Source organism: Nannospalax galili, unplaced genomic scaffold, assembly GCF_000622305.1.
Source record: "Nannospalax galili isolate Female #2095 unplaced genomic scaffold, S.galili_v1.0 scaffold72, whole genome shotgun sequence".
NCBI lineage: Eukaryota > Metazoa > Chordata > Mammalia > Rodentia > Spalacidae > Nannospalax > Nannospalax galili.
The window spans coordinates 7,864,414-7,876,755 of record NW_008336933.1 but is presented as its reverse complement, the minus strand read 5'-3'; the positions used below and the strand labels follow the sequence as shown (position 1 = coordinate 7,876,755).

Below are 12,342 nucleotides of genomic sequence, written 5' to 3'. Positions count from 1 at the left end.
CCTAAGGATGGCTGTTCAGAGGGATTCACACACTATTTCCCAACCTCTTCCTGTGAAAGCCGGAAGTCAATGTTCGGTTTATCCCAGACCTGCATATCCTCACCTGCTATTTCAAGAGGACCCTGTGGAACAATATTCAAATGCCCCTCCCCGCCCTCTGCCATTTGCAGCTCAGATGATCCCCAGGAGTCTTATTTTTTGAGAAGTGAAACTGAATGTACCAGCCCCTTTGTGAGGAGGGCAGGAAGAACTTTGGAGGCCTTTTCAGTGGGCTTGTTTATCTGTGGGTCACACACAGGCCCTCGCCATGAATAGTGTCACGGCTGCCTTCCTTGTGTGGACTCTGATTTCTCCCAGCAGTGATGGCCACGTTAGAGGGGAAGCTTGGCCCACACACATGGCCTGCAGCGGTGGGGGCTTGGAAGTGTTCTACCAGAGTTGTGGTAAGGTCCTATAAAATATCCACTTTATTTATGGGGAAATTAAGGCCTACAGATGTGGGCTGCATAAAAGCTTCATTGCTATGGGTGAGGGGAGAGGCTATCAGCAGCCAACACTTTTACCAGATGTCCTGAGACTTTGGGGGCTGTTGGAAGCTCTTGGGGGCAGTGAGGAAGGATGGGAGAAGGGACAGAGAGCCTGTTGAAAACAGCACAGAAGGCAAAATGGAGAAATTAAGAGTCTAAGTTTGGAGCCAGCTGTAAGGGCTCAGGACTATGTTCCCAGCACTTGGGAGACTAAGTCGGGAGAATATTTAGTTTCAGGCCAGTTGGAGTTACATAACAAAACCCTAAAGCAAAAAAAAAAAGTCTAAAAAATAGCAACATATTAATAGTACCTCAGAGCCTCCAAAGGACAGATTGATCAACAAATCTCCAATAAACATTTATTCCCAAATTGAGTATCTAGGCTACCTTTCCAGTGTGATCAGTTTGCAAGCTGAGTGAGAATCAGGCCACTTTCACCTAAAGATTCCTTCTGCTGCCTCCTCGGAGCCCTTGTCATGATGCATCACCCATTAAGGCAGCAGGCATTTTGTAAATAGCAGTCAATGCCGGGTTTTTCCCTAGGGCCAAAGGCAGTGTAAAGGAGTTCTGGGGTTTGACTGTGTCCACCCTGAAGCTTGGATGACAACTGTGTTGAAAGGTAAAACATACTGAGATGTGTCCAGTTGAGAGAGTTCTGTCTGTGTAAGTGGACTGGCTAGTATCCAGAATTCAGGAGTGGTTAGTTACAAAGAGTGAGTCTGGTATCTTCCCTACCATGGTCCTTTCATGATGTTATGACACCATACAAATGCCCTCATGTGTGTGGCCCCTGGACTGTGGGTTTCCCATTCTCCAGAACTGGGAGATAATTGTTTCTGTTATTATAAACTGCCCATTCTGTGGGATTCTGGGATAGCAGCACAAAACAGACTTTGAAAGTGACATGTGATCAACCTGTCTCCAGAGAAATCACAGTCTGATGAATAGAACTGAGCCAGCCCTTATCTGCATCTGCTAAGTCTGTGATAATGAAATACTACATACCCAGTGCCTTAAAAATAGAACTTCCTTTCCCCACAGGTCTGGAGGCTGGGATCTGATCACAGTGTGGGTGGGGCTGGTTTCCCCTGAAGCCTCTCCCTTTGACTCACAGATGGCATCTTCTCCCTGGGTCTTCTCATGGTCTTCTCCCCATGTGTGTCTGTGTGCCAATCTCTTCTTAAAAGGACACTAGTCAGGGTGAATTAAGCTCATTCTAATAGTTTCATTTTAAATATATCATGGGCTGGGATGTAACTCTGTGGCAAAGTACTTACCTAGCATAAGCAAAGTCCTGGGTTCCATGCCCAGTAACACACACACCACACACACACACACACACACGTACACGCACACTCACACGCACATGCACACAGAGTTAATTAGGTTGAGACATGGTGGCACATGGCCTGTATTCCCATCACTCAGATGGTGGAGGCTGTAAGATTTTGAGTTCCAGACCAACCTTCATTTCACAATGAGACCTTGCCTCAAAAGAATAAAAACAAAGAAGTAAATAAATAAACAGGTCACCTCTTTAGAAACACTAACTTTAGGGCCAAGTGTGGTGTTGCATGCCTATAATCCCAGCCCTTGGGAGCTGGAGCAAGAAGGGTCAGGAGTTTCACGTCATCCTAGCAAATTTGAGGCTAGCCTGGAATACATGAGACTTTGTCTCAAGGCTCTGTCCTCCAAAACTCTAAATACTGTCATATTGCGAGGCATTGGTGGTTCAGACTTCAGCCTATGAATTTGAGGACATGCAGTACAGTCTATCACAGAACTCCTGCGTGGGGAGAAGTGAGCCCAGGATCAAACTTTCAGTGGAGAGTAGACAGACTGACCCATGAAAAGGCAGGCGTTATAGGCTCTAGACATCTCCAAGGAGATTGGGCAAATGTGTTTTGAGCTGGAGGATGTGGCGAGAAGATGCTATTTAAGCACTGGAGTTGGTTGGACCACAAGGCTCATGCAAATAGCTGATCCTGACTTCTGCCACCCACAGAGCTGACCTAAGAGATACAGATGGTCAGGCTGGTTTCTGGGGAAATTTGATGGACTTATTTTACTCCTTTGTACTTAACATTGAAGTACATAAAAAACTAAAAAGAATGGTAGGGTTGCTGAGCTCATCACTCTCTGTTCTTGGGGCCATGGGACCCTAGACTGCTGGCACCCTAGTCACTGAAAGTGAGGGATGATAGCAAGAGCTGAGACATTTGGACTGGCTAGTGTTTGTTTCTCCAAGTTTTTCTCTCACGTAACTGGCTTGTCTGTGTCCCAGACTCCACCTCAGACTGCAGCCAAGCCTCACGTGTCCTTTCACTCACCTAAAGCACAGGCAGGAAGACCGGGGTCACCAGGGAAGGAACGCGGACACAGGGCTGCTTCCCCATCCAGGACGGCACATCTCTCTGAGGTGGGCCTTCTCTGTGGAATGATTAAACCTCAGGGACAAGCCCTGGGCACTTGGAATAAAAGCATAGGAGACAGAGTTTTTATCCAGGAGCAGTAGGAGAATCAGCCAATGGAATCACAGGGTAAATGCTTTGTGGGAGGATGTCACAAAGGTAGGTGTCATGTACCAGGAGACATGGCGGTTGGAAAAGAGTGAGATTTGGATCATCAAGCTTAAGGAATGATAAAAAATAACAGTGGCAACATCTCATATTCTTGGAGGGCTTGCCTGTGTGTGTCAAGTACCATGCTTAGTGCTTTATGAGCATGTTTCCTGCTGTACAGATGTGTAAACACAGGGTTAAAGGGGTTAGCTCACTTTTTAAAGGCTATACCACTAGTACTGCAGGAAGGATACCCCCCAGGGGCCCAGAGAAGACAAAATGTTGAGTGAATATTTGTGGAATTAAAACAAATTGGTCACTGGCCTCTCTGACTCCAGAAACCAAGCTCTCTCAGCATGCCTGGTATGAACTGTGTGGTCAGGCAGAATGGAACAGAGGAGGAAGGAACAGCAGAGTTCCACAAAGAGAAGCATGTAGGAAGTCAGTGACACAGAGGCTTAACCAGGCTGCATTCAGAAGGCTAAGAAATGATGTGGAACTGGGGGTGGAGCCCCACATGAGGGTGAGCTTCCCCTTTTTGACACAGGAGTTTCTGTTTTGGAGAGCTCCCTCTGGTAGTTAGTAGGAGCACAGGCTTTGCAATGGAGGCTATTCGTGGCTAGAAATAGCATTTGTAGTTAGGAGGCTTGAGAATTCAGGAACAAAATCACAATAGCCATGAAAACCCTTTGGACAGCCTTTAGTGTGAAGGGCTCTTGGGTGCACTCTGGGGTCAGTAGAAAGGAAAGCTGTGTCCTGAAAGTCACTGCACCTTTGAAGGATAAAGGAGCACACCCCAAGTAGAGATGGTCACTCATTCTGCTGCTGGGTTTGAAGGGGAGCAGCCCCATCCAGCCACTCATACTGCTGACTCAGAGCGGAGGCTGCCAGGGTGGCATTCTGGCCAGTCGGCTGTTGAGGCAATCTTAGTGCACATCAGGGTCTTATGTGCCCAGATAATTGTGGGTCATCTGAAAACCAAAGGAACTTTCGTGTGACAGGTTTGTGCTTCATTTGTCTCTTCATCTTGTGATTTTAGTTTTGGGGGAGGAGACCTTAAGCTAGAAAGTGTCCTCTGAATCATACAAAAATCTTGGTAGAGGAAGAAGCAACTTCATAAGCAGTTTCTGGAAATGTAATGCTAATCGGGAAGTCAGCATGGTGGCACAAGCCTGGAGTCCCAATACTTACGAAGTAGAGGCAGGGGGATCAGGGAGTTCAAGGTCAGCTTTGGCTTTATAGAGTTTGAGGGTGACCTAGCTGTAAGAGACCCTGTCTCAAAAACACAAAAACAAAACAAAACAAAAACCTAACCAGGAAATAAGCAAAATTTTCTGAAAAAGCAGCAGTCCTAACCTGTCACAACCATGAGGGCTGCAAGAAGACCAGTGTGTCAAAGCAAAGGGTGAGAACATTCTGGGATCTTTCCTATGCTAAATCATAAAATAGTACAAAGGCCTGGGGATATTGGGACAAAGGCCCACCAATGCAGCCACTCATATGCAGACCCTAGTACAGATGATCAAGGTAGCTTATAAACATACACATGACTAGGGAAAAAATAAACAATAGCAATGGGAGAAGTGGGTAAGCAAGAGAGAAAGGAGCCCCTCAAAAAAAATTATGCCAGGGCCGCTGAGATGGCTCAGTGGGTAAACGTGCTTGACTGCAAACCTGATGACCTGAGTTCAATCCCCAGAACCCATGTAAAGGTGGAAGGAAAGAACAGACTCCACATAGTTTTCCTCTGACCTCCACTTGCACACTGTGTCATGTGCATGCCCTCACTCATCCATAAACAACACGTACATGCACACATATACAACAATAAAAACTAAACACTTTTTATTCCTATGTTAAATCCTACCTCCAAGGTGATGGTATAGGGGTTGACTTTTGTGAGGTGATTAGGTCATGAGAAGGGACCCCATAAGAATGAGATTAGTGCTCTTATAAAAGACACCCTAGGGGGTTGGAGAGATGGTTCAGAGGTTTAGAGCACTGGCTGCTCTTGCAGAGGACCCAGGTTCAGTTCCCAGAACCCACATGGCAGCTGACAGCATCTGTAACTCTGATTCCAGGGAATCCAATGCCTTCTTTTGACCTCTGTGCAGGTATTGCACAACACAGGTGCACTTACATGCGTGCAGGCAATGTACACATACACATAAAATGTACTCATACACATAAAAATAAAAGTAATAGATAAAATATATTTTAAAAGAAATCCTAGAGCCAGCATCTCACACCAAGAATGTTGGGCTTTTTATCTCAAACTTTCAGACTCATGAATTGTGGGAAATACCAAGTTTGTCCTAAAGGACTAAAGCTACTCAGTCTATGATAATGTGTCATACAGCCTGAACTAAGGAGAACAAAAGCAAGGGAAGTCAAAACACAAGCAACAGATGAGGCAGGTGAGAGAGGGATTTAGGATCTGGAGTCAGCAAATCTCATTCAGATCTTTGGGGAGAACTCTCTAGGTCTCAGGTCTTTGTTTATGAGGTGGATATTTATTAGCTTCCTATCATGCTACAAGTTTTACTCCATGACTTAAAATAGCATACATGGGGGTTCCGGAAATGTACTTAGTCTGTATAGTGCCTGCTATATAAGTATGAGGACCTGGGTTCAATCCCCAGGACCCATGTCAAAAATCCAAGTGTGGTGGTATGTGTCTAATCCCAGCACTGAGTAAGTAGAGGCAGATGGATCTCTGGGGTTCCCTAGCCGGCCAAACCTAATTAGTGAGTTCCAGGAGAAATGAAAGACCTTGTCTCAAAAATTAAGATGGACATCACCTGAGGAACACCACCCAAGGTTTTTCTCTAGTACCTATATGCTTGTGCATATACACACACACACACACACACACACACACACACACACACACACACACCATGCACATACACACACAAAAATTTTTTTTTTTTTGGTCTTTTTGAGACAGGGTCTCCCTGTAGCCCTAGCTGTCCTCGAACTCACTATGTTGACTAGGTTGGCCTTGAACTCACAGAAATCCGCCTGCCTCTGCCTCCCGAGTGCTGGGATTAAAGGCATGCGCCACCACGCCCAGCCCACAAATTTTTTTAATGAATAGTGTTTTGTAAAGCACACATTAATCATCTCGGTTCTGGAGAACAGAAGTATGAAGTCAGTTTTACTGTTGGCTAGACCTCACACTCTTAGATGCTCTAGGGAAGAATTATGGCATTTTTCAGTGTATACATCTGTGTTTCTTAGTTCATGGCCTCTTCCTACATATTCAGGGGCAACATTGTAGCATCTTGTTTCAGCCATCAAATTGCTTTCCTGCTCTATGTCAGATACCTCCACCTCCTTCCTCTAAGGACATTTGTATTAGGATAAGATCCTTAATCATGGCAAAACTCTTTGGCCCTGTATAAGAGCATTCACAGGTTCCAGAGACAAGGACATGGATATCGTGCTGGATAGCTTCATTTGTCAACTTGACATACCTGGGAAGAGGGAGCCTCAATTGAGGAATTTCCTCTGAATCGCTGCACTGCGGGCAAGTCTGTGATATGTTTTCCTAATTGCTGGTTGATATAGGAGGGCCCAGTCATTGTGAGTGGTGACACCCCTAGGCAGGTGGTCTTGAGTTTTACAAGGAAGCAGGCTGAGCACAGGCCAGAGGAGCAAGCCAGTAAGGAGCATTCCTCCATGATCTGTGCTTCAGTTCCTGCCTCTGGGTTCTTGCCCTGAGTTCCTGCCCTGGCTTCTTTCAGTGATGAATTCTAATGAGAGTGTGTAAGACAAATAAATCCTCTCCAAGTTGGTTCTGATTGTGGTGTTTATCACAGCAATAGAAAGTAACTAGAACAGAAGTTTAGAGTGACTATTTTTCAGCCTACTGTAGTAGGAAAATATTTCACCTGCCTCACAGGTCTACCTGCAAATTCAGTGAAAAGGACCACAGGAAAAGTTCTCAGCACACACTACATGCTAAATTAATCTTTGCTGCAGGTGACTTTATAAGATATCATTCAGCCCAGTAGACGTGTATCTGACGGGGCTGGAGAGATGACTCAGCAGTTACAAGAGCACTAGCTGCTCTTGCAGAGGACCTGGGTTCAATTCCCAGCACCCACATTGTAGCTAGCCACTGTAACTCCAGTTTCAGGAGAATTCAATACGATCTTCTGACTTTTACGGGCATTGCACAACATGAGTGCACTTACATACATGCAAGCATTGCACTCATACACATATATGAAAAATAATAAACAAAATATTTTTTTAAAAGTATATCTGACTATGGGCAACCTTGAAGGCAAATCAAACAAACAAGGAAATGACATTTCTAAAATAAACCAGTTTTTAAGGAGAGGAAATTTTCAGCTTTTCCTGATATTGGGGTGTAAACAAGGAGAGGAGTTTCTCCCCAAAGTAGAGTGTCCTGGCTAGCATGTCTAAGCAGTGCCACTCTCCTTAGTGTGAATGGGGGCCCCGAATCAGGACAGACTGTTGAAGGGCCTTTGTAGAACCCTCCCTGAATGTCACCAGCTCATTCTGAATGAAACTTCAGTTATCATGGGAAAGGATAAGCTACCTGTCCCACAGGAAAGCATCCATAACTGTTTTGTTGTGGCTGTTGTGAGTTTTGTTACTAAGTTTTTCATGATGAATGGATGACAGAGCTCTAGGTTGCAATTTTTGGCAAATCTTGTAATTTCACATACTTTGATGTCAACCAGGTAGAGGATAGAACCCGTGACACATGCCTGAATGGCTTCACATCTTTTTTTAAAAAAATATTTGTATTGATTCTTTTGAGAACTAAATGCAATGTATATTGATTACACTCAGACTGCCTCCCCTATTTCTATTCCCACCTACTACCCCGCCACCAGCTTCGTGTTCTGTATTATTTTTTAAGGCCCATGAAGCCTAACTTGTGTCCCCAAATCTCTTCAGGGTTAGTCCATCCCCTCGAGCCTGGTCAACCCACCCAGTGTCACACCGTTAAAGAAAACTGACTCACTCTCTCCTGGAAGCTATCAGTTGCCAATTGTTCTTCAGCTAGGGTTGAGGCTTCTGGCCTGTCTCCCCCATCCTATGCTGGAATTTTGTCTGGTTTGAGAACATGAAGGTCTTGTGCATGCTGTCACAATTGCTATGAGTCATATTAATAAATGTCCAGCTGTCTGGAAAACTGTTTCCTTGTAGCTATCCACTACCTCTGGCTCTTAAAATTTTTCCACCCCCTTTTCCACAGTGATCACGGAGTCTTAGGAGGAAAGGGTATGATATAGATGTCCAATTCATGGCTAAGCACACTGCAGTCTCTTATTCCCTTCATGGTGACTAGTTGTGGGTCTCTGTGTTAATTACCATGTGCTATAATAAGAAACTTCTTTGGTGAGAGTTGAAAGATACATTAATCTATGCTTATAAGAGTAAGTCACTAGTTTAATTCTATGTCCCTTTTGTAGAATAATTGTATTAGATTCTCCCCTACAGCCTGTGACTTCTCTAGACACAAGTTCCTAGGCCTGATTACATTGTCAGGAACGGACTCTATCTTGTGAAGAGGGCCTCAAATCCAATCAGAAAGTGGTTGATTATTCCCATAACATTCATTCCACTATTGTACCAACAGGCATATCTTGCCAGGCCAGTTGCTTTTCTAGCTTGCAGCTGGGCAAGGTTGATGATTACTTATCACCTCTGGTAGCATGCACATCACCCTCCAGCACTATTAAAGCTAGCAAGCAGAGATGAAAGCTTGAGGTCAGTACCAGCTTGACTTCTCCTTGTTTGTTTTATGACTCACATATGTAGTGTCTTCAGCGATAGGGTCTTACCATCAAATTCTGACCAGTGACCAAGAGCAATGGCAACAGCCAGTTTTGTCTAAGTATCTATGGTGCCTCCCTAGTCAACAGTTCCAAAAGATGGAGCCAATTCCTGGAATTGAGATTTTTATTGGCTAGCCTGTAGTGTTTGGTTGGGGCATTGTTCTCCCCACCCCAACTCTGTTGTAGAGTAACTCCATTTAAACCCATTATACTGTATATGTGTTTAAGAGGCCTCTATAATAGTGTTTCCATAGGACTTTTTCAAAAGGTCCTTTTAAAAAAATTTTTATTTATTATTTTTATTTTTGTGTATGCGTGTATTGCCTGCATGTAGGTAAGTGTACCTGTGTTGTGCAATGCCCACAGACAACAGAAGAGACTGTCAGATCCCCTGTAACTGGAGTTACAGATAATTGTTAGCTGTCATGTGGGTGCTGGGATTCAAACCCGAGTCTTCTGCAAGAACAGCCAGTGTTCTTAACCACTGAGCCATCTCTCCGGGCCCTCAAAAGGTCTTTAGTGTTAGTTATCCCTCCCCATATACCCTCCTCCACCCTGCCTTCCCATTCCTCACTCCATTTAATGCTTCCTATTCCATTCTTCCTCCCCCCCTTTATGTCACTGCATTCTATCTCCTTTCACATAAAGCCTCCCCCCATGGCCCCTTACTAGTTTCCTGACCTTTATGGACTTTCCCATTGAAACACACATATCTAAAGACTCAAAGCTAGCATTCACTTATGAGAGAGAACATTTAACATTTATCTTTCTGGGTCTAGATTACCTCACTCCGGACAATTGTTTCTAATTCCATTTATTCACCTGTAAGTTTCATCATTTTGCTTTACTTAACTGCTGAATAATATTCCATTGTGTAAATGTACCATGTTTTCCTTAGCCATTCATCAGCTGATGGACATCTAGGTTGCTTCCATTTCATGACTATTGTGAATAGAGCAGAAATGAACATAGATTATCAAGTATCTCTGTGGTAGGATATAGAGTCCTTTGTGTATATGCCCAAGAGTGGTACAGTTAGTTCATGTGGTAGATCTATTTCTAGCATTGGCGGAAATCTACACACTGATTTTCATAGTGGCTGCACCAGTTTGCACTCCCACCAGCAGTGAACAAGTGTCCCCCTTTCCCCACATCCTTGTCAGCATTTGTCGTTGTTTGTTTTGGATCTTAGATATTATCACTGTGGTAAGATGAAATCTTAAAGTAGTTTTAATTTGTATTTCATGACTGCTAAAAATGTTAAACATTTAAAAAATGTTTACCTTGTGTTTCAAGATACTTGCCCTAATTTCTAATTGGAGTTTTGGGAGTTTTTGATGCTTAATTTTGATACTTTGTATAAATACTAACCCTCTGTCATAGGTAGTTGGTAAAGATTTTTCCCATTTTGTAGGTTGCCTGTTCCGTCAAATGCTAGTGTCCTTTGCTGTACAGAAGCATTTTAGATCATGAGGTCTTATTCATCAATTGTTAGTCTCAATGCCTAGGCTATCCAGACTCCTGTTCAGAAAGTCCTTTCCTGTGCCTACATGTTCTGATGTATTCCCTGCTTTCTCATCTATCAGAGTCAGGGTATCAAGTCTTATGTTGAGGTCCTTGATCCATTTGGAGCTGAGTTTAGTGCATGGTGAGAGAGAGGGATCTAGTTTCATTCTTCTACATGCAGATATCCAGTTTGACCAGCACCATTTGTTGAATTTGTGTTTCTCCAGTGTGTTTTTGGCCCCTTTGTCAAAATCAAGTGACTCTAAGTTTGTTAATTAAATCTGGGTCCTCAATTCTATTTCATTCATCAATGTGTCTGTTTTTGATACAGACAACATTGCCATACAAGTGGTATAATCATGTTTAAAGAGAAGCTTATTTGGGCTCATAGTGCAGAGGCTTAAGTCTGTGATTCCTCCCATCTCTTTGGGTCTCTGGTGAAATAGCTCTTCATGGCAAGAGTAAAGAAAACAACCCGTTTCATAAGCAAGACATAAAATAGTGAGAGAAGAGACCAGGGTCCTTCAATTCCCTTTGAGGGCACCCCCACAGTGGCCTAAAGATCTCTTGTGTGACTATTTATGAGAAGACTTAAACAAAGTAACCCATCACACAGATAGGGAACTGACCATAGACCAAGGTAACAATACCACTGATATTGTGAACCAATGGGTTTATTGGGGTTATTTATAGGAACATGGGGAAGAGGGTATTTACAGGAACATGAATGACTCAAATGCAGTTACATCATCATAACCCCACCCTGCATGGGTGATGACTCACAAAAACTGGAACCCTGGAGTTTTCTGCAAGCTTACAGGCAGCTTAGCAGGTAAGGACCCCTATACTTACATTTGCAATGGTGTGCCTCATGTTCTCTTTTGTTACAAGTTGGTATCTAGAAATGATATCCCCCAAAGTTAAAAAAGCAAGTGAGGAAATTCTCTCATCAATAAGAATGATGTGTTGTGCCATCAGGACTCTGCTGTGCATTTGGCATGCTTATTACATAAAGAAGCCCATTTCCTATATCCAACAACAGATTCCACTGTAGAGTAGTTAGTGAAGAAAAGAGGGACATTCTGTCTTGGGCAGTATGCTGTGGTTGATCCCATGGGCCCTGCCAGCCCCTGGGAGTTCCCAGGGTTAAGTTAGCACTGTACCTGATCCCCATGCTTCTTCAGGCTTATAGTCAACATCCGCTCTCCTATCCTCTAAGGTAATAAGGTTCATCCACATTGCTTGAATAGGTTTTATAAATAGTTGGAGTTTGCATCAGGGTGGGCAATTTACTTGACCTCCAAAATGTCCCTTAATTACTAAGTCTGAGTCAGGTCATGCACAGGCACCTGAATAATCCATCAAGGTAGTCAAAGCAGACAATTAATCAGACTTTAAGAATGTAAAACAATGCTGGCAACATGTCCTGTAGAATAGAGGCTAAATCACAAATGACCTAGTCCTGTAGCACAATGAACAAGGCATATTGTTAAAATGTTCATCAAAAAGCTTCGAGGTATCCTGGGAGGAAAGGGATGAGAAAAAAACTGCTTTCCTCGGAGCCTAATAATTCTGGAGCAAATGGGGCATAAAGCAAACTCCAAAGAAACAACATAATAACATGAAAAAAATCACAGGCCATATAGTCATTTAGCAATGCCTTCAAATATTGACACAGAAAGTAATCTCCCTTAGTTTATTTTTCCAGATTAATAAGGCTATAAAACTGTTGTATAACTAAGGAAATATAGACACATACTGAGCGAGAGAGAGAGCGAGAGAGAGGATAAGAGAGAGAGCGCCAAAGTGATAACTTTGAGCATGTAGGACTCAACAGCAGACTTCCTGAAGGACAATTAGCTTTTTGGTCAAATTTAAAGACAGGAAATTGACTTTAAAAATACAAGGGTGTTAATAATGAGATAC

The 12,342-nt window shown here is 43.4% G+C and overlaps 1 protein-coding gene across 1 annotated transcript in view; it reads left to right on the top strand.

The window, feature by feature from the left end:
- Window positions 1-281: 281 nt before the first annotated feature.
- The window catches only part of Ly86 (lymphocyte antigen 86), a 90,297-nt gene continuing 78,236 nt past the window's right edge, over window positions 282-12,342 (top strand). The window contains exon 1 of the mRNA XM_008831653.3: window positions 282-443. Coding sequence (XP_008829875.1) covers window positions 308-443 — 136 coding nt within the window. The 5' untranslated portion in view covers window positions 282-307. The remainder of the gene's footprint in view (window positions 444-12,342) is intronic.